The sequence below is a fragment of the Saccopteryx bilineata genome, chromosome 6 (genome assembly GCF_036850765.1).
Source record: "Saccopteryx bilineata isolate mSacBil1 chromosome 6, mSacBil1_pri_phased_curated, whole genome shotgun sequence".
Taxonomy (NCBI): domain Eukaryota; kingdom Metazoa; phylum Chordata; class Mammalia; order Chiroptera; family Emballonuridae; genus Saccopteryx; species Saccopteryx bilineata.
Window position 1 is genome coordinate 75,258,766 of NC_089495.1, and position 20,896 is coordinate 75,279,661.

The 20,896-nt window shown below is 40.6% G+C and overlaps 1 protein-coding gene across 2 annotated transcripts; it reads left to right on the forward strand.

Moving 5' to 3' along the window:
• The first annotated feature begins 2,459 nt into the window (after nt 1–2,459).
• COMMD6 (COMM domain containing 6) lies at nt 2,460–20,148 on the forward strand. 2 transcript variants are annotated; one of them, XM_066236057.1, is made up of 3 exons: nt 2,460–2,585; nt 17,166–17,318; nt 18,208–20,148. In XM_066236057.1, the coding sequence occupies exons 1-3, from the start codon at nt 2,544–2,546 to the stop codon at nt 18,256–18,258; spliced, it is 246 nt and encodes an 81-aa protein (XP_066092154.1). In that variant the 5' UTR covers nt 2,460–2,543; the 3' UTR covers nt 18,259–20,148. The 2 variants fall into 2 exon arrangements, with proteins under 2 accessions (XP_066092154.1, XP_066092155.1); XM_066236058.1 differs by lacking the exon at nt 2,460–2,585 and adding an exon at nt 2,681–2,687.
• The last annotated feature ends 748 nt before the right edge of the window (nt 20,149–20,896 follow it).

Sequence of the window (20,896 nt, forward strand, 5' to 3'; positions counted from 1 at the left end):
ACTCACAATCTTGGTGTATCAGGACAGTCCTCCAACCAACTGAGCTACTGGGCCAGGACCAAAAATAAAATATTAAAAGAAATGCATAAAAAATACAGAGAAATAAAAAAAAATAACCTTTTAGTATATTTCTTTTCACCTTTCAGGAGACTTTTTATATAGTTAAGATTTACATAAGTGTGTGCACACATGTGTGCCTATGTGTGTGTGTGTGTGTGTGTGTTTGTGCATACAGCCTTCCATGAAGCATAATGTGCCCCATGGATCATAACTTGATGGCAGCCAAGGACTACAGAAAAATATTGCCTGACAAATGAAACTGATGCACTGACCAGAGGGTGTAACACAGTATATTTTCTCATCTTTCATCAGGTCTCCATAGGAAATAAATAATTTGATTCATTCAGAGACTATGCCCACAAGCTAATTAGTGTTTTTAATTAGGTCCAATAACCTTGAGTATGTCACTTTTTTTTTTTTTTTGCATATATTCTGAGTGCTACATGGCAGTCACAGTCCTAGGGACTTTGTGTTAATTAATGTATCCTTCCAACAATTATATGAAAGTTATTTGTGGTAGGAAGAATTTTAAAAGATGTTCCTCCTCCCCCAAGATTCATATCCCTTGGTTATTCAATCAAACACCATCTAGGTACTTCTCTGAAAGGACTTTGCTGATGTAACTAAGGTTATGGATTTTAAGTTAGGGTAGTTATCCTGAATTACCTGGGTAAACTCAATGTAATCATCTGAGTCCTTAAAAACAAGTGACTTTCTCAAGTTGGCGTCAGAACAATGTGGTGAAGGTGATGCAGAATGGGAGGTCAGAGGGATTCAGTGTGAGGGGACTTGACCTGCCATTATTGGCTTTGAAGATGAAGGGGGCCACAAGACAAGAAATGTAGATGGTTTCTAAAAGCTGAGAACCCCCACTCAAAAGCCAACAAGGAAATGGCAACTGCTTAATGTAAGAATGAGACGGCACTCCATCACCAGATGTGCCGGCTTTATTAGAGGAGAAAGACCTGCCGGGGCACTCCTCCAGGAGAAGTGCACCAGGTTACAGACTAGGGGCAAGTTATATAGAGCCTGAGGGGATACTGAGGCAAAAGTCCTGGTATGTCCGGAATGCTCCTCCTTGGGGGGCTTTGAGCATGTGGGTGTTGAATCAAAAGTCCTGGTATGTCCAGAGCCCCTCTTGGGGCGGCTTGTCAGCTTTTTGGAATTCCTCTGTCTCAGGGGCAATAGTCCAGTAAGGGTGAGGTCTGACAGATAAGCGGAACATCAAGAGGGCAGTTTGGAATTTACATATCTATCACTTAAAACTGTGTTCTTCCAACAACCTGAGAGTGGTTTCTCCCCCAGAGCCTCCAGTGAGGCACCAAGGCAGTCCTGCCATTTACCAGAGCAGCTCTAGATTAGAGGAGACACGCAACCCAATTCACCGGGTGGTCGTTGCTTAGATTCCATTGGTGGGTAGGGTAGGAAACAGTTTTTAAGAATATTGTTGAGACAACTGAGGAAATTTGAATTTGGCCCATGCGTTTGATAATAGTATTTTATCAATTTTAAATTTCCTGAGTGTGATAGTTGTGAGATTTTTTTAGGAGCCTGTCCTTACTCTTAGGAGATACATGCTCAAGAATACTGCTCACAAAAATTAGGAGATATTTTATCGTTTCATATTCACTTTGAAATGTCCCCTAATATTTGTGAGCAGTATATTTAGGGATACTGTGTCATTACAATTTATGTAGCTAGGGTTGAAGTAAAAGTACAAAAACGTTAAGTTGATGGATCCAGGTGAACTGTATGCCTAAGCTTATTGAACTACAATACTTTTGCACCTTTTCTGGACCAAAAAAAAAAAAAATCAAGCTTTTCAAAATAAAAGTGGCGGGGGAAAGATCGCTTTGGATACTCTGTAGAATGGATTTGACTTGAATAGAAGAAGCGAAGTTAGAAGACCAGACGGGAGGCGATTGCTGCGGACAGGCTGAGCTGGAGTGGCAACGGGGATAAAGAAAAGTATCCCATCCCACCCCGAGACAGGCGGGTGAAGTAAATCTGAGTGATGAAAACTGATCATATAATTATAGTTCACTCAGGGTACTCCCTCGCAAGAGGAACTTCTACGGGAAAGGGGGTGTGGCTGTCCAGTAGCCTGAGAATTCGGTTGGGATCAATTGCTCTTGCAGCCACAGTTTCGCGCTCGCGCAGAAGCAGCGGCGGGCGCTGATAGGAAGAGTCCACATCTACAACGTTAGTAGGGGGAGACGGCGTCCTAAAATTAATAGACCCTTCCCTGGAAGGATGTATTCTAAATATTCGGAATATATCTCTACAGTGATTAAAAATTTTCTAAGTGGTTCGTGAAACTGTTGTTTAATTGATACTATGGGTGAATTACACGAAGATATTTGCGTCTTGCTCCCCACGTCCGCTGCGTGCGCCAGGCCGCTAGGGCCGGGAAGAGGAAGCGGAAGTGTTGGTGGCCCGAGGGGCTCCCTCTGCGTCGGTGCTGCGAGCCGGGGACGCTTGCAATGGAAGTTCCTAGTGAGCCGCTCCTGGATGCTAAGACCAAGGTAAGTCTGGCCTAGAAGAAGCCGGGAAAGCGGGCTTATGGTGCAAGAACGAACAGTCCCTAAATTGTGTTTTTTCTACTTCCGTTTCAGGTCACCAACCAGGTGAGTGTATGGCAGCCCCGCCCGGTCTTCAGCCGGCCTCCGCAGGGGAGAGGGCGGGCTGCAGCCCGGGGCCGCCTCCGGCTTGGGAAGCCGGGGGACGATGCCACTGTGAACCATCCACAGCTCTCCCCACTGTCCAGTGCCTGTCCGCGAGCCGTAACTGCCCTGTCTCCACCCTGCATTGCTCTTTCCCCTTTGCACCTGAGATGGTAGCCACTGCCATTGTAACTTAACACCCGCCCCCACACCGTAGCCGAAAAAGTATAGATCAAGTATTCTTGATTAGGCACCGTTTATTGGAAGCTCGGAACAGAATATTTTAGAACGCGACCCACAGGTTGAGAACCGCTGTTTTAGAACGATTATAGAGGGAAGAAGTTGTTTAACATTTATATAGAACTGCAAACATTTTCTTAGTCTTAAAAACCAGTTATTTTGAGGATGGAGGGTATACCTCTTTTCTTTTTTTTTTTTTTTTTTTAACAAAGACAGAATCAGAGAGAGGGATAGATAGGGACAGACAGACAGGAACGGAGAGAGATGAGAAGCATCAATCATCAGTTTTTTGTGGCTACACCTTAGTTCATTGATTGCTTTCTCATATGTGCCTTGACTGCGGGCCTTCAGCAGACCGAGTAACCCCTTGCTCAAGCCAGAGACCTTGGGTCTAAGCTGGTGAGTCCGACGCACTATCCACTGTGCCACCGCCTGGTCAGGCCGAGGGTGATACCTCTTTATCTTTCCAGGATATATATATTTATGCTAAGAATAAGAATTTGAATTTTTGGGTATATCTTTTTTTTTTGTATTTTTCTGAAGCTGGAAACCGGGAGAGACAGTCAGACTCCCGCATGCGCCCGACCCGGATCCACCCGGCACGCCCACGGGGGGGTGACGCTCTGCCCACCAGGGGGGATGCTCTGCCCTTCCGGGGCGTCGTTTTGGGTATATCTTAATCCTGTTTCTTGGTTCCAAATATTCTTTTTCTATTTTAGCTAATAAACTGTTTTTAGACAAATAACTTACAACACAAATTTAGTATCTTACAGTTCTGGAGGTCAGAAGTCCAAAATTAGTGTTGTGGGACTAAAGGTGAAGGTTGTTGGCAGGACTTGTTCCTTCTGAAGGCTCTTTGGGGAGAATCTGTTTTCTTGTCTTTTCCAGCTTGTACAGGCTGTTCTCGTTCTTGGCTTGTGAGTTGTTCCATTCTCAAAGCTCATCATTGCAACTTCTGCTTCTACTCTCACTTCTTTTTCTGCTACCGTCATCATCATGTTACCTTCTCTGACTCTGACCCTCCTGTCTCCCTATTATAAGGGCTTGGTGATTACGTTGGGCCCACCTGGATAATCCAAGAAACTTCACCTCAAGATTGTAATTTAGTCATATCTACAGAATCAGTTTTTTCATGTAAGATAACATATTCACGAGTTTCAGAAAATGAAATGTGGACAGCATGGGGTCTGTTCTTCAGCCTTCTACTCATCCCTTCCATGTGGTCATTCAACAGGTTACATGATTGCTGATATAGAAAAAGCTGAGATGATGTACAAACTATTAAAGTTAGTATGAGAAGTTAGCAAGGTGATTCAGTTTTTCTATATTCAGACACAGAGTTGAAATATGGGTTGTTCATTTATTGATTTTGGTGAGAGAGGAAGAGAGAAAGACAGACAAAAATGTTGATCAAGCCCTGGCAGGTTGACACAGTGGTAGGGCGTCGGCCCCACGCTTGGAAGTCCTGGGTTCAATTCCCAGCCAGGGCACACAGGAGAAGTGCCCATCTGCTTCTCCACACTTCCCCCTCTCCTTTCTCTCTCTCTCTCTCTTCCCCTCCTGCAGCCAAGGCTCCATTGGAACAAAGTTGGCCCAGGCACTGAGGATGGCTCCATGGCCTCTGCCTCAACACTAGAATAGCTCCGGTTGCAATGGAGCAATGCCCCAGAGGAGCAGAGCATCGCCCCCTGGTGGGGCTTGCCAGGTGGATCCCAGTCAGGCGCATGCAGGAGTCTGTCCCTCTGCCTCCCTGCTTTGCACTTCAGAAAAACAAAACACATTGATCAATTCCTGTATTTGCCCTGACCCAGGGCATTAAATATGTTTTTGTTTTGTTTTGTCTTGTTTTTTTTTTGTATTTTTCTGAAGTTGGAAACAGGGAGGCAGTCAGACTCCTGCATGCGCCCAACCGGGATCCACCCGGCACGCCCACCAGGGGGCAATGCTCTGCTCATCTGGGGCGTCGCTCCGTTGCAACCAGAGCCATTCTAGCACCTGAGGCAGAGGCCACAGAGCCATCCTCAGCACCCGGGCAAACTTTGCTCTAGTGGAGCCTCGGCTGCGGGAGGGGAAGAGAGAGAGAGGAAGAAGAAGGGGAGGGTTGGAGAAGCAGATAGGCGCTTCTCCTGTGTGCCCTGGCCGGGAATCGAACCCGGTTCTCCTGCACGCCAGACCAACACTCCACCACTGAGCCAACCGGCCAGGGCCTAAATATGTTTTTAAAAGATATCATTTGCAACGTTCAGGAGTTAAAAAGTATCTTGTAATAAATATAACAAAAAATGTTTTAAACTTTTATAAAGAAAATTACAGAAATTGATATACTTTCAGTTTCCAATCTGGTACATAAGGAGATTGGAAATCATCACTTCACTCTAAAAAGCAAATAATGCCCTGGCCAGGTAGCTCAGTTGATTAGAACATTATCACAAAACGGCAAGGTTGTGGGTTTGATCCCCAGTCAAAACACATACAAGAATCAGCCAAAGAATAAATAAGTGAAACTACAAAATTGTTTTTGTGTCTATCTAAAATCAATAAATAAAAATTTAAAAATAAAAAGCAAAAAGCTGAACAAACGGAAAAATCAACAACTCTTTGGTTGTTAGAAGTGAGGGCCCGGCATACTACTGCTCCCAAAAGTAGTGACTACAGAGACTCACAACTTACTAGAACCGAAACGTCGGCGAAAACCAGTGCCAAGGGTAGGAAAACCTGTACTGTAATTGACAAGTTTCTGGAGGCTTAGTGTGGACAAGTACGAGTTAAAAACTCGGACCCAGTCGTGAGGAGGGCCTCATACTTTTGTGAGGAACTCCTAAATTGAACACTTAATTCATAGGTCATGATTTTTTGATATATTGCTAGATAAAAAGATTATGTCTATTCAAGAGTATTATAGAAGAAAAACTATCACCCAGCTTTAAAGCGTTTTTGTTTGTAGTATATGCTGTTTAAATGTACCAGATATAGCTGATATTTAGGGCCGTTATTTGAATTTCTTGAGGGATAATATGTTCTTTTTTTTTTAATTTTTATTAATTTTAATTTATTGTGTTTACATGGATTCAAGTGTCCCACTGAATGTAACACCCTCACCCTCTTTCTCTAACTATTTCTCATTAGTATGTGAATTATCCAGGTAAGTTGGGACCATAACTCCAGTGAGAATTTACAACCCTCACATAATCCGTCAGCATACTCTTTTCTCTACCTTTAAAAATATCCTCTAAATTCACATCCCTTTGTTCCCAACCTGAGTCCAAGCCACCATCCTCTTGCCTCAACTACTGCAGTAGGCTTCCGGTTGGATTTCCTTTCTTTCCTTCTCAGACTTAATGCCCTGTCCAGCAGTCGGGATGAGCCTTTGGCAATCTAAGTTAGATCAGGCCTCTCCTCTGCTCGAAGCCTTTAACAGATTTTTTTAAGAAAAAAAGTCTTAAATATTTACTTTGGCCTACAGGTTCTTCAAAATAGGTTTATTTTTGCTGACAGGCTCCAAAATGGGTTCCTCACACACACACCCCCATGCCACTCCAGCCACATGGGCCAAATGTTCCCTGTGTACACACCAGGCATGCTTCTCCCTCTGTCCAGAATACTCTTTTCTTGATATCCAGGTGACTTGTTCCTTCACTTTATTCACAACTTTTTTTTTTTTTTAATTTTAGAGAGGAGAGAGAGAGAGAGAGAGAGAGAAAGGGTGGGAGGAGCAGGAAGCATCAACTCCCATATGAGAGAGAGAGAGAGACAGAGAGAAAGAGAGAGAGAGAGAGAAAGGGTGGGAGGAGCAGGAAGCATCAACTCCCATATGTGCCTTGACCAGACAAGTGCAGGGTTTCGAACTGGTAACCTCGGCGTTCCAGGTCGGTGCTTTATCCACTGCGCCACCACAGGTCAGGCTATTCACAACTCTTACTACTCAAAAGCCAGCTCTATCTAATCAGCATTCTTGGTCACTCTTTTTTTTTTTTATTCACACTTTTTATAACACTGCAACTTCCTTATATGTTTATTGTCTGTCTTCCCCACTAAAGTGTAAGTTCCTGAGATAAGGAACTTTATTTTATTCTGTTTTATATCCTCAGAGCCTAGAATATTGTATTTCGTAAATACTTATTAAATAATAGGGCATAGAGACGTAGTAACTTGTCCAAAAACCATGCAATTATAAGATAGGAAAGCTGAGATTCAAACTCCGGTCTTTCTGACTCTAGAATCTGAGCTTGTTAAATTTAACACACTCTGTTGCCCAGCCCCAGAGGTCTAAGATTATCCATTACTTCACACTGTGATATTTAGAATCAGTTTTGAAGTAATTCATGTTCTCTTATATAGATGTCTAATTAGAACTCTTCATAGATTAGTGATTGTTCCTATTGCTGCCACATTTTGTTCCTTCTTGCCAGTTTTATGATATAAATTAAAAGAAATATGTTTTACTGACACGCAATATCTAGTGCCATTTTTTCTCTTCCCAAACATAAGAAGTAATGACTTAAAATTTGTACAGTTTATTGTACTGGTTTGTAAATGTAAGACCGTTTTTGTTCTTTATATTGCGTTGGATGTACCAGCTGCCCTCAAAGCATTTACAGTCTAGTGGATGAGGGAGAGAAGCAAACCCACAAATGACTAGTATACAAAGCAGAATGTTCTGAGTGCTAGGGTAGAAGAAGTGATAAGAACATTCATTGAAAGGGTGAATAAACCAGGAAGGACTTCCCAGAGCAGGTGGAATTTGAGAGGAGTTTTGAATTTTAAGATATTTGAAAGTTGTATGCTAAGAGGAATGAACAGCATGAGAAAGCTGTAAAGGTTGACAGTTACTTTAAAGAAGGGATGCAGTCCAGTTTGAGTACAAGTGGGAAGTTCTTCAGAACTGCTGTGACATGATTTTAGTGCTAGGTAAATTGTTGGTAACTAGCTCTTGAGGTGGCAGATTTGACAGGTTTTGACCTATTAGATTAGATAGTGTTAATTTATAAACAGTATTTATAAAAAGTCTATATTCTGGATTGGAGCTGAAAAACACTATAGGCAAGAAACTAATTAGGAGGTTGCAGTAAAATTCAAGGCAAGATTTTTAAAATAGGCTTTGAGTAGGTTTGTAGCAATGAGATTGGGAAGAAGGGAATAAATGTCAGTGGCGTTGGCTGAAGTGAAATCCTGAGCACCTAGCCAGTCAGACATGTTTTCAGTAGGGAGAGAAAAATCAGAGCTGACCAAAGTTCAGTTTTGAGTCCCTAGGAAAATGGGAGTCATCCGTAGAGATGAAATGAGGATGAAAAACATTTTTGAGGGAGGATGATATATGTTTGGTGTTGTGGGCAGTTGCACTATGAACCTACTAAATAGCAGTGAATATGTTTAATGGGAAAGACTTTATTTTTCTATATTATTTTTACTAGATATATTAACATCTCAGTGGTAACTGGTTACCTGAAATATTTTTTGGTTACTTGTATTTGCTAAAGTTTCTATAAACGAATATAGTGCAGATTATAGAGTTATGGGAATACATTTTTGATAAAACTATATATCAATATCATATTAACCTTAGTGATAAAGTTCTTTTCTGCTAGTTGCATTTGCTTTACTTACCTATTGCTGCAGAACAAAGTACTCAAAACTTAGTGACTTGAAGTGACTATCTTTTGTAACTCTGTGGGCTAATTGGGTTTAGCTGGGTGGAGGTTTCTGCTCCCTGTCATTTCAGCTAGAGCTCTAGGCATCTAGGAGCCTAATTGTTCCGGAAATCAAGAAGGCTCTCTCACATGGCTCAGTGATGACTTGGCTGGGAGCTCAGCTAGGGCTGGTCATTGGAGTGACTTGGTTCTCCTTCACATGTCTGTCCACCTCGTGGTGGCTGGGTTCCAAGAGGGAGAATCCCAAAAGCCAGCTTTCCATGAAGAAGGAGACACACCCCCAGTTCTCCTAAGGCCTGTCTTCAAGGATTCTGCCACGTTCTGCTGGTAAAGAAAGCGCAGGGACAGCTCGAATTCATGTAGAGGAAAAATGAGTTCCATTTCTTGACGTGAGGAGCAACATGTACACATACTAATTCTTAGAAGCTATTTTTGGAGACCAGTTAACAGAAGTTCTAAACATTAATTTAATAAATGCTTATTGGAACATTCACTTTGTACCTGTTATTGTTCTAGTAGATTAAGTGCTAAACTAGGTCGGTAATGCTCCTGCTCCCTTGAAGGTTGCATTTTCTTTGGGAGACAGCTAATAGGTAAATGTAATAATTTCAGACAATGATAAGAGCAGTTAAGAAAATAAAGCAGGCCCTAGCGGGTTAGCTCTAGGCGGTTAGAGCAGCATCCTAACCTTCTCTCCTTTCATACAACACTAGAGCAGCATCCAGAAAGAGCAAGGTTGCGGGCTAGAGGGCTAGATTCCGCAGTCAGAGCAGAAGCAGGGAGGCGACTAAGGAACGCACAAGTCAGTGGAAGAGCTAATGCATGTGTCCCCCTCTCCTGCCCCGTCCCCGTCTCCCTCTCCCTCCCTTCCTCTCTCTCTGTAAAATTAATTTAAAAAAGAAAGCAAAATATGGAGGAAGGTGCCACTAAACAAGATAAGGAAGGCTGGTGACTAGCACATGTTGACCTGAGCTGGGCTGATACGAATTCTCAAGCAGAAATTTCCTAATAACTCATGCCTTAATTTCCACATATGTTAGCACAGGTGTAGCACGCTACTTTCCAATAGAACTTCCTGTAGTGATAGAAATGTTCTACGTTGGCCCTGCTCAGTGTGGTAGCACTAGCCGCGTGTGACAGTTGAGCCCTTGATGTGTAGCTTGTGCAATTGAGGAACTGAATTTTTTACTCTATTTATTTTTAATTTAAATAGCCACATTTGGCTAATGGCTGCTCTGTTAGCTCAGGTCTAACATGTAGAAGTGCTAAACATTCTTGTCCCATTCCAGACCTATTTATTTTCTTGACCTACTAGAACAGGGGTCTCAAACTCAACTCAGCATGTGGGCCGCAGAGCAAGATCACAGCCATTCGGCGGGCCGCACTAGGTCTACAAAAGGCAACTGTTACACAACACTTTTCTCACTGCAGTTGAAAACAAAAAAAAAATCAGTACAACAAGCACAATCGTACATGCAGTTTACTCAGTGTCACAAAACGACCAGAAACTGTAGTTCGCATCACAACTGCTGTTAACTAAGCTAATATCTAGCGTGGATGCTAGAGAAATGAAAAATACAAGTAGGCCCCTAGGCTTACTTAATTTTATCCAAAATATTTTGAACTTCGTGGATTAGTCTGTGGGCCGCACAAAATTGTTCGGTGGGCCGTGGGCCGCGAGTTTGAGACCCCTGTACATAATTCCAGATAGTAATTGCGTGGAGTATGGAATCAGACAAATTTGGGTTTGAATACCAGCTCTACTAGTTTTGTGTCCTTGGATGAGTTGTTTAATCAGTCTTTTCCTCAGCACTTTTGAGAAAGATTAATGTGTGAGGAACACTTACCAGTCTTTCCATTTGAAAACTTTGAACATAAAAGTGTGTATTTTATAACTCTAGCTATAAAAATTAGATACTGATAAAGGCTTGAAATGGGGACAAGGCATAAGAAAATAGTTTTAAGGATGGAGTTGTGCATAATTATTTTACTAATTTTCTCCTGTGTTGTAATTTGAAAAATAAAAATTAAATTTAAACTGAAATGGTCTTTATCAATTTTATCTTTATGGGCAGTGTTTGTAGTGATTTTTTTGTGTGACAGAGCCAGAGAGAGGGACAGATAGGGACAGACAGACAGGAAGGGAGAGAGATAAGAAGCATCAATTCTTCATTGTAGCTCCTTAGTCTCCTTAGTTGTTCATTGAATGCTTTCTTATATGTGCCTTGACAAGGAGGAGTGAGGGGCTGTAGCGCAGTGAGTGAGCCCTGGCTCAAGCCAGCGACCATGAGGTTATGTCTGTGATCCCACGCTCAAGCCAGAGACCTCAGTGTTTCAAACCTGGGTCCTCCACATCCCAGTCTGACACTCTATCCAGTGTCCCACCGCCTGGTCAGGCTATAGTGATGTTTGTTATATTACTAATAACTTCAGCTGCCATATCAATTAAGTTTTGGTGTGACTGACTGTGGCTAATATCTTTGTTCACCTTTTAATTTATATTTGCTTTCTGATTATTTTTCTTCTTTGTATTTATTTTACTGCTGGATTTTTAAAAAAATGTTTATTGTATTTATTTTAGAGAGAGAAGGAGGAAGGAAGAGGGAGAAAGAGACAGGAACATCAATCTGCTCCTGTATGTGCCCTGACTGGGGATTGAACTGGCGACCTTTGCACTTTTTGACAGTGGTCTAACCAGCTGAGCCATCAGCCTGGGTGCTGGATTTTTTTTTTTTAAACTACTAACTTTTTTGTTTGCATGTTTTATTTGTAAATTATTTTCTCAATTCTACAAGAATTTTGAGGCTACATTACTTAATTATTAATACTCTTCATAGTGATAAGTGCTGTTTTGATTTTTTTTTTTTTTTTACTTATTGATTTTAGAGGATAGAGAAAGAGAAAGGTGGTGGAAGTGGGAGGGTGGGGCAGGAAGCATCAACTCATAGTTGCTTCTTGCATGTGCCTTGACTGGGCAAGCCTGAGGCCTCAAACCAAGAACCTCAGCCTTTCAGGTCGACTCTCCATCCCCTGTGCAACCACAGGTCAGGCTCGTTGTTTGTTTTATTCTTTTAAAAATCTTGTATGCGGTTAATTCCTATTTAAGGCTAAATCACACTTAGTAAAAATTTGCTTTTAATTCGTATTTAAGTGTTCAGTTTAGATTTGGGAAATTCTCATCTCATTAACCTGATCCCAGCCTTCTTTAACCCATGAGTACTAACTTTGCCTAAGGTGTTCTCACCTGCCAGTTTCACTGTTGCAGTGGTCAGTGGATTCCAACATTGTGTTCCTTAATTGCTTTTCTGCTTGAAATGATCGAGATAAGTCAGAGTTTTATTTCATACTTCGAGAGTCACATAAGCAATGTTTTACTCCATTTTACTATGGACTGTAAAAATGGAACTTTCTGCCTCAAGCAGTTATATGGGCTGAATAAGTTTAAAAGTGTCCAGTTACATTTTTGAACATTACCTTTGAAAAAAATTTTATTTATTCATTTTTAGAGGAGAGAGAGAGAGAGAAGGGGGGGAGGAGCAGGAAGCATCAACTTCCATATGTGCCTTGACCAGGGAAGCCCAAGGTTTTGAACCGCCAACCTCAGCATTTCAGGTCGGTGCTTGATCCACTGCGCCACCACAGGTCAGGCGAACATAACCTTTGAACTGATATAAAAACTCTGTCTTTAATCATGAACGTCCTTGAATTCTGTTCTTGGATTTTAGCCACTAATTGAACATTCCTATTTAGATATTTCTTATTTTTTGGTGGCACCTCTGTACTTAAAATATATAAAGTCCTGATTGATACATGATATCAGAATTCTCCTAGTCATCTCGGCTCAAATTTTTGTAGTTGTCTTTGATACATCCCATAAATTTGTAGATAATTATTAGTATCTAGTGATTCATTCTGTATAGGTTCAGGTACTTAGAACTTTATACCTGGATTATTGTGTCTTGCTACCACATGAACATTTTTTAATTAACAGGTACTTTCAGCCTGATCTGTGGTGGTGCAGTGGATAGAGCATCGACCTGGAATGCTGAGGTCACTGGCTTGAGGCCCCAAGCTTGCCCCCGGTCAGGGCACATATGGGAAGCAACTATAAGTTGAGGCTTTTTACTCCTCCCCCCTTTCTTTCTCCTCTAAAATCTTTTTTAAAATCTTAAAAATAAAAAAAATACTTTCATATCATTCTCTGTGAGTCCCTATTGCCTACAGGAAAAGTTTAAATGTCCTAAATGATATGTTGGTTTTCATAATAAGATAGTTTTTGAGGGTATTTTGGACACCTCTGACAACGCATACAACTTGCAAAGAATTACTGGCCTTATGATCACTTTTCTTGGTTTTATTTTCCATACTTATTACAAAAGCCTTCCACTTTAAGACAGATAAATGTGCTATTTCTTAACCAGATATATTGATTATTTTCATCTCTGTTTGGTTCAGCTTAGTATCTATTGAGCATTCTTTGGTAGGTGTGTATTTGTGAAATATATAAATAAGGAACATTTTTCGCTCAAGTTCAGTTGTTTAGCTTCAAAACTGAGTTTAAAGTTATCCCTTCTGAGCAGGCAGTGGCGCAGTGGAAAGAGCATTGGCCTGAGACCTTGAGGACCCAGGTTCAAAACCCAGAGGTCACTGGCATGGGGTCACCAGCTGGAGTGTGGAATCATAGACGTGACCCCATGGTCACTGGCTTGCGGCCAAAGATTGCTGGCTTGAAGCCCAAGGTCACTGGCTTGAGCAAGTGGTCAGGGGGTCACTGGCTCAGCTGGAGCCCCCTGGTCAAGGCACATATGGGAAAGTAATCCATGAACAACTAAAGTGCCGCAACTATGAGTTAATACTTCTCATATCTCTTCCTTCCTGTCTGTCTAGCCTTCGCTAAAAATAAACTAACAAAAAAATTATCCCTTCTGTAACACTTTCTTTTGATAACCCTAACCTACAATAACTTTTCTTCAACTAGGAACTAACTTATATCCCCACCCTGCTATATGTGCAAAATAACATATATAAAACCTGGACAATTTAATAAATTATTTTAATTTTTTCCAGTTTTTTGAGACATTTTACATAGAGTGCTGTATAAGTTTAAAGTATATCATATGATGACTCAACATACATTTATTGTGAAATGATACCACAACAAATTTAGTTAACCTGTTTATCCTGATACAGTTACCAAAAAATAATAATTTAAAAGTGAACATGTGTGTAACCACAATAAAAACTCAAGAAATGGAACATTACCAGTACCTAGAAGTCTAACCACATGCCCCTCCCCAGTCAGACCTCTTTCTTTCCTCCTGTCCTTTTGTGTTAACCATATTCTTGCTTCTCCATCTATGTAGGCATCCCTAAGCTATTATATTTCCTGTTTCTCACGGTTAAGGAATGGAATCGCAGAACTTTTTGACTTGTTTCTTTTGGCATATTTGGTGTTAAGTGTAGCTGAAGTTCATTCATTTTCATTGCTGTACAGCATTTCATTTATCCTTTCTGCTACTGATGGAGATTTGGGTTCTTTATAGTTTAGGACAATTATAGGAATAAAGCTGCCAGAAACATTCTAGTTTATGTATCCTGTGTACATATGAACAGTTTTTCTAGGTTGTATTCGTAGTTGATTCCTTCTCAGCCTTTTGGCTAAGATCAAGTGTAGTATTTATAGTAGAATCACTGGATCACAGGATGTGGATAACTTCAGCTTTCCTGCATGAAGACAGTTTTCCAAAAGATTGTCCCAATTTATACTCCCATCAACAGCATATGACACTTTTTTTTTCACTCATACCAGAATTGTCGAAGTTCTGTGATTCCATTCCTTTAACCTTGAAAAACAGGAAATTTTGCCATTTTGGTAGGTATGTGTCAGTATTTCATTGTGGTTTATTTATTAAGATAAATTTATTTTTTATTAAATTTATTGGGTGACATTGGTTAATAAGATTGTGTAGGTTTCAAGTGTACATGAATACATATATAGGTTTCTATAATACGCAATCTGTTTGTTGCATTGTGTACCCACCACTCAAAGTCAAACCATTTTCCATCATCATATATTTGGCCCCATTATTGTGGTTTAAATTTTATTTTCCTGTTTCCTTTTCATATGTTTACTTATTTGTAGTTTTTCGTTTTGTATCTATTATCCTTTATTTATTTATTTTTTTATTTATTTTTTTATTTTTCATTTTTCTGAAGCTGGAAACAGGGAGAGACAGTCAGACAGACTCCCGCATGCGCCCGACCGGGATCCACCCGGCATGCCCACCATGGGGCGACGCTCTGCCCACCAGGGGGCGATGCTCTGCCCATCCTGGGCATCGCCATGTTGCGACCAGAGCCACTCTAGCGCCTGAGGCAGAGGCCACAGAGCCATCCCCAGCGCCCGGGCCATCTTTGCTCCCATGGAGCCTTGGCTGCGGGAGGGGAAGAGAGAGACAGAGAGGAAAGCGTGGCGGAGGGGTGGAGAAGCAAATGGGCGCTTCTCCTATGTGCCCTGGCCGGGAATCAAACCCGGGTCCTCCGCACGCTAGGCCGACGCTCTACCGCTGAGCCAACCGGCCAGGGCCCCTTTATTTTTGTATGGAAGATTTTTATTTAAAATTTATCTATAAAGCTATTAAATACATTAGCTTTTTATCAGCACCAGCCTGACCTAAATGCTGTAGTCTATTGGTCCAGAGACAGTCTGAGACCAAAGGAAATTTTGGTCCTCACACCACTCCCACCATTTATAAAAAGACCTGTGGTTGTGCAGTGGATAAAATGTCAACCTGGAACGCTGAGGTCGGAGGTTTGAAACCCAGGGCTTGCCTGGTCAAGGCACATATGGGAGTTGATGCTTCCCCCTCCTCCCCTCTATCTCTCTCTTTCTCTCCCTCCCTCTTTCTACCCTTCTCTCCCCACCCCTTCCCACTCTACCTCTCCCCTCCACTCTCTAAAATGAAAAAAAAAATTTTTTTTAATCTTTAAAAGAGCCTGACCTATGGTGGCTCAGTGGGTAAAAGCATTGACCTGGAATGCTGAGGTCGCTGGTTTGAAACCCCAGGCTCGCCTGGTCAAGGCCCATATGGAAGTTGATGCTTCCTGCTCCTCCCTCTGTTCTTTCTATCTCTTTTCCTCTCTCTGTCTCTTCCTCTCTCTGTGTCTCCTCTCTCTAAAAAAATGAATAAATAAAATGTAAAAAAAAATTAAAAAAAAATCTTTAAAAGAAAGAAATTTATTAACAAGCAAAGCTTTTTACACAATCAGTACTAATTTCATAGCAAAAGGCACCAGCTAGGAGACAAGTACTTCTGTGAGTGCCTGCTAATTCCTCCCCTCATGGCCTTATGTTTTAGAGTCAATGTTAAGAGCTGCATTTAGCCAATCCTGTTTTATGCCATAGCAACGCTGAGCAATCATTGACAGGAATTAGCTAAAACGTCCTGAAACAGCCAGTAGTCAATAAGCATGCAATCTCTGGAGTCAAACAGACTTTGATTTCGATTCTGATTCCAGAAATGTGTGACCTTGTGCACATTATCTAAGCTGTCTGAAATTTAGTTGTGTCATCTGCAAAATGGAAATAATAGCTTATAATGGCATGATGATTCAGTGAGGTATTTAATACATGTAAACTGCCTAGCACATCACCTGGCAGGTGTCCATCATCAACAGTGCTGAAATCTGAATCTGCCTAGCACCCAGTATTTATGCTAATGTGAAGGTTTCAGGTCGAGGGCTGCGATGAGGAAAGAAACAGGAATGGGTTCCCCTGTGTGCCTCCATCAGATATGAAGATGGTATATAACTCACCTTCCATTTTAGGACCTTTTTTTTTTTTCATTTTTCCAAAGCTGGAAACAGGGAGGCAGTCAGACAGACTCCCGCATGCACCCGACCGGGATCCACCCGGCATGCCCACCAGGGGGCGAGCCATTCTAGCACCTGAGGCAGAGCCATGGAGCCATCCTCAGTTCCCGGGCCAACTTTGCTCCAATGGAGCCTTGGCTGCGGGAGGGGAAGAGAAAGAGAGGAAGGAGAGGGGGAGGGGTGGAGAAGCAGATGGGCACTTCTCCTGTGTGCCCTGGCCAGGAACCGAACCCGGGACTCCCGCATGTCAGGCCGACACTCTACCGCTGAGCCAACTGGCCAGGGCCCATTTTAGGACTTTTAAGTTGTGGAATTGGGGGAAGGCATGCATGGAATAGTAATGAGAGATAAGAGAGTCCAAAGCATTTGGCGTCCCCATAAATGCAGGAGCAGAATGGAAGGAGAACCAGCACTGCCACATCTTCCATTACACGTCTGGTGGAGATTTTTGGTTTTCGTTTTTGCCCTTTTGTAATTATGATGGTAATGTTTTCTAACTCTGTTTATAACCTTGACTGCCTCTCTCCATTTTCATTTGGTGGTTGTTCCACCCATCAATACTAAAATGAAAATGTTTTTCTTTTGATATGATTGGCAAAAGTTGAGTGTGAAGGCAGTAAAATTAAATATTTGCATTCAGAGAAGTATTACCAATGTGTTGTTTTGTACTGTTTCATTACAGCTTGTAGATTTCCAGTGGAAACTTGGCATGGCTGTGAGCTCAGACAGTTGCCGATCACTCAAGTATCCTTACGTTGCGGTAATGCTAAAAGTGGCAGATCATTCAGGCCAAGTAAAGAGCAAGTCTTTTGAAATGACAATTCCACAGTTTCAGGTTTGTGATTTAACTCATTCAGTTTTAGCTCATTGTTCTGTGATTGCTGCTTAAAGTGATGTATAAAATCTTTGGTTTTTTTTTTTTTTTTTTTTACAGGGACAGAAAGAGATAGAGATAGGGACAGACAGGAACGGAGAGAGATGAGAAGCATCAATGATCAGTTTTTTGTTGCGACAACTTAGTTCATTGATTGCTTTCTTATATGTGCCTTGACCACAGGCCTTCAGCAGGCCAAGTGACCCCCTTGCTCGAGCCAGGAACCTTGGGTCCACGCTGGTGAGCTTTTTGCTCAAGCCAGATGAGCCCGCACTCAAGCTGGCGAACCTCGGGGTCTCAGACCTGGGTCCTCTGCATCCCAGTTTGACGCTCTATCCACAGCACCACCGCCTGCTCAGGCTAAAATCTTTCTTAAGGGAGAATATTGTTTTTATTTGCAATAGTTTTGATGTGGTTTATATTTGTCAGTACAAAAGATTTGAATTTTTTTACTTTGGAAATTTGATAAATTGTTTTCAATACAATATGCTGGATTTGTATACTGTGAAATTTTATCACTTTCACAACACTCTTCTGTAGTATATTTAGGAATTTTTCTCTTTGGCAGCATATTTGCTTTTAACTGTTTTATTCTGTTCAGGCTTAATATTCAAGAATAAGCTAAATTAATCTTATTTTGAATAGTGTTGACCTTTAATCTCTGACTGATAATTTTTATAAAATATAGATCAGAGCACCAATACTTGATGACTAGTTCAGTAGTTTAATGTAACATTAAAATGTAATTAATCTTAATATGTTATATAGTCTCTGGTGGTCAGATATTATTAGAACTACTGTAATTGCCTCTGAAAGAAAAATTCATATTATTTTTCTTCTTTCTCTCTAGAATTTCTACAGACAGTTCAAGGAAATGGCTGCAGTTATGGAAACTGTGTGAAAATTGATTAATGGGTTGATAAATTGCTACCGTCGTTCTAAAATCATGGACTTCACTTTCTGCAATCTAACTGCATGAGGAACAGATGATATTTATTGAAAGAAAATTGCACTTTTGTTTTTCCATTTTTTTAATAATAAAAAATTAGACAAACAGGAATTAGATAAGAGGTAATCAATGCACTTACTGATGTGAATACTAAAAGCCACCGAGCTGAACACTTTAAAGGGTGAATTCAATGGTATGCGAATTACATCTCACTAATTAAGACAAGACAAATGACTGAATGATTGAAAACATTGAAAAGGATGACATTACTTTATAAATTCAATTTTATAACATTAATTGCTGTAGAAGCAGTCGGTGAGAAGAGTGAGGCTACTCTTCCAAAACATTTGAAATCAGGTTAGAATTGATCATTGTTTCCTTATATTAGCAAAGCATTCAATTGTTTCTGTTATTAATATTTATAAAAATCTCAAATACATGAAGATTAATAGAAATAGGTTTTATTCTGAGTTCTTGTACAACTGAGTTAATCTGTTAATACAAGTTATGGTTTTACATCATCTCCATTGAATTTAAATTTATAAACCAATTGTTAAAATATTTTATAAAGCCACAGCATACATAGCATTGTTTGGGAATAAACAAATAGGTCACTGGAATAACTAGGTGGCCTAGAAATAGATGAAGACATTTAGGACAAGTATGGTTTTCAGTTGAGTGGGAAAATGTGATTATTTAATAAATGATACTAGCAGTCACAATAGATGCAAAAGTGAATTCTAGATAGATTAATAACCTAAATAGAAAAGATAAGACTTAGAAGTTTTACAGGATACCTATGCTAACTACGGCTAGGAAAGACAGCAGCCCCAGAGCTAAAATATACTACATAAATGTATTTGAAAATAAAAGTTAAAAAAAGTATTTGTAGAAAAATAATGGACCATAAACAGAGACAAAAGACACACTAGGTTGATGTGTAAGTTAGTTCTTAGTCTGGAAAACAAAATGCTTTAAATGTTTTTAGTAGGAAGAAATTTTATACAAGAAATCAGGTATTTACTGAACTATCAGTCAGGAGACGTTGCTGATTTGGAAAACCCAGTAGTGCAAGAATTCCAGGGAAAGCCACTGCCAGTCATCTCTCCACAATGCAGGACATCAATACAAAGATATTTGGAAAAATTGATCTGTTTGGGCCTATCAGAAGACTGCATTTCACTGCCTGCCTCTCATTTCGGATCATATGATTGGTGTGTAGCCAACAGATTTTGGGCAGAAGTGGCTTAAGCCACACCAAGCCTTCCTCATGGATCCCTCCTTGCAGATGTGGATTAAGGTCAGTGAAGCCCCGGGCACAGAAGAAAATATTGGGCCCATAAAAAAAAGAGAGAGACAGGGATAATAAAAATACATGTTAACCATATTTTTAAATAAATAAAAAATATTATGTACTATTAATGTTAAAATTGCAAATATGAAACCAAACTTGGTGTCATTAGAAAAAAATATAAAGTTGGTTTTTTGGGGGTCCTTCAGAAGTCGGGGCCCAGGGTGCATGCCCAGTGTACCTGCTATTAAATCTGCCTCCCTGTTATCTCCCAAGCCCTCCCATCCTTGCTGCTGGCAATGAAGGACTCCCAGATAGCAAGACTGTAATAGGTGGATCTGTGAAGCAGTATTGGAGGCAAACTGTACAAGAACAGCCTGACTTGTATCGGACAGTAGTGTAAGCTAGAAACAAGCTTACTGTAAGCTGGTGAGATTTTTGGATAACAAACTATATATATGAAAATTGTAGCATTTCCAGTGGCAAAAAGCAAAATAAAAGACTACCTGTCAATAAGGAAATGGTTGAATAAATTTGGCGTGGCTATGTTATGGAATGCTATGATTTGCCTCTGGAATATTATCAATACTATACATACAATTTATACAATTTTGTGAAAATGTGTTTTCATACATTTGAACACTTCATGGGAAATTAAGAAAGGTACAGCTGAAGGCTACCAAGTTGAAAGCACTGGTGGAGATGATATTTACAGTTCTTGGAAGAACAGTAAAAAATTTTTTCTTATTTTAAGTCCATGATGTATTGTAAAATACATGTATTACGGTTTTTAAAAAAATACTTGAAACCTGACCAGGTGGTGGCGCAGTGAATAGAGCTCGACCGTAGGCTCATTTGAATGCAGGGTCGCTGGCTTGAGCATGGGGTCACAGCGACCCGTGGTCGCTGGCTTGAGCCCAAGGTCACTGGCTTGAGCAAGGGGTCACTTGCTCCATCAAGGCACATATGAGAAAGCAGGCTATGAACAACTAAGGTGCCACAACAAAAAGTTGATGCTTCTCATCTCTCTCCCTTCCTGTCTGTCTGTCCCTATGTGCCCCTCTCTCTCACTTTCTGTCTCTTGTCACACACACACAAAAAAAACCCCAAACAAAAAACCTGAAAATGCATGGCTTAAAATTTGGGTTTTAAGTATGCTTTTGAAAAGCCCTTACAGTTTTTTAATAGTAGAAAGTTTTTTTATTTAAGAAATGTGTAACAAATATGGAACAAATTACTTGTGAAGTACTTTCTCAAGCCAGAATAGACAAACCTGAAATACGTCAAATGCAGGTCTCC

Bases quoted from the DNA above. Each gene is read 5' to 3' on its own strand.
- COMMD6 (XM_066236057.1), top strand. From the start codon at position 2,544: ATGGAAGTTCCTAGTGAGCCGCTCCTGGATGCTAAGACCAAG. The intron at 2,586-17,165 runs GTAAGTCTGGCC...GTTTCATTACAG, and splicing joins TCCTGGATGCTAAGACCAAG to CTTGTAGATTTCCAGTGGAA. The intron at 17,319-18,207 runs GTTTGTGATTTA...CTTTCTCTCTAG, and splicing joins TGACAATTCCACAGTTTCAG to AATTTCTACAGACAGTTCAA.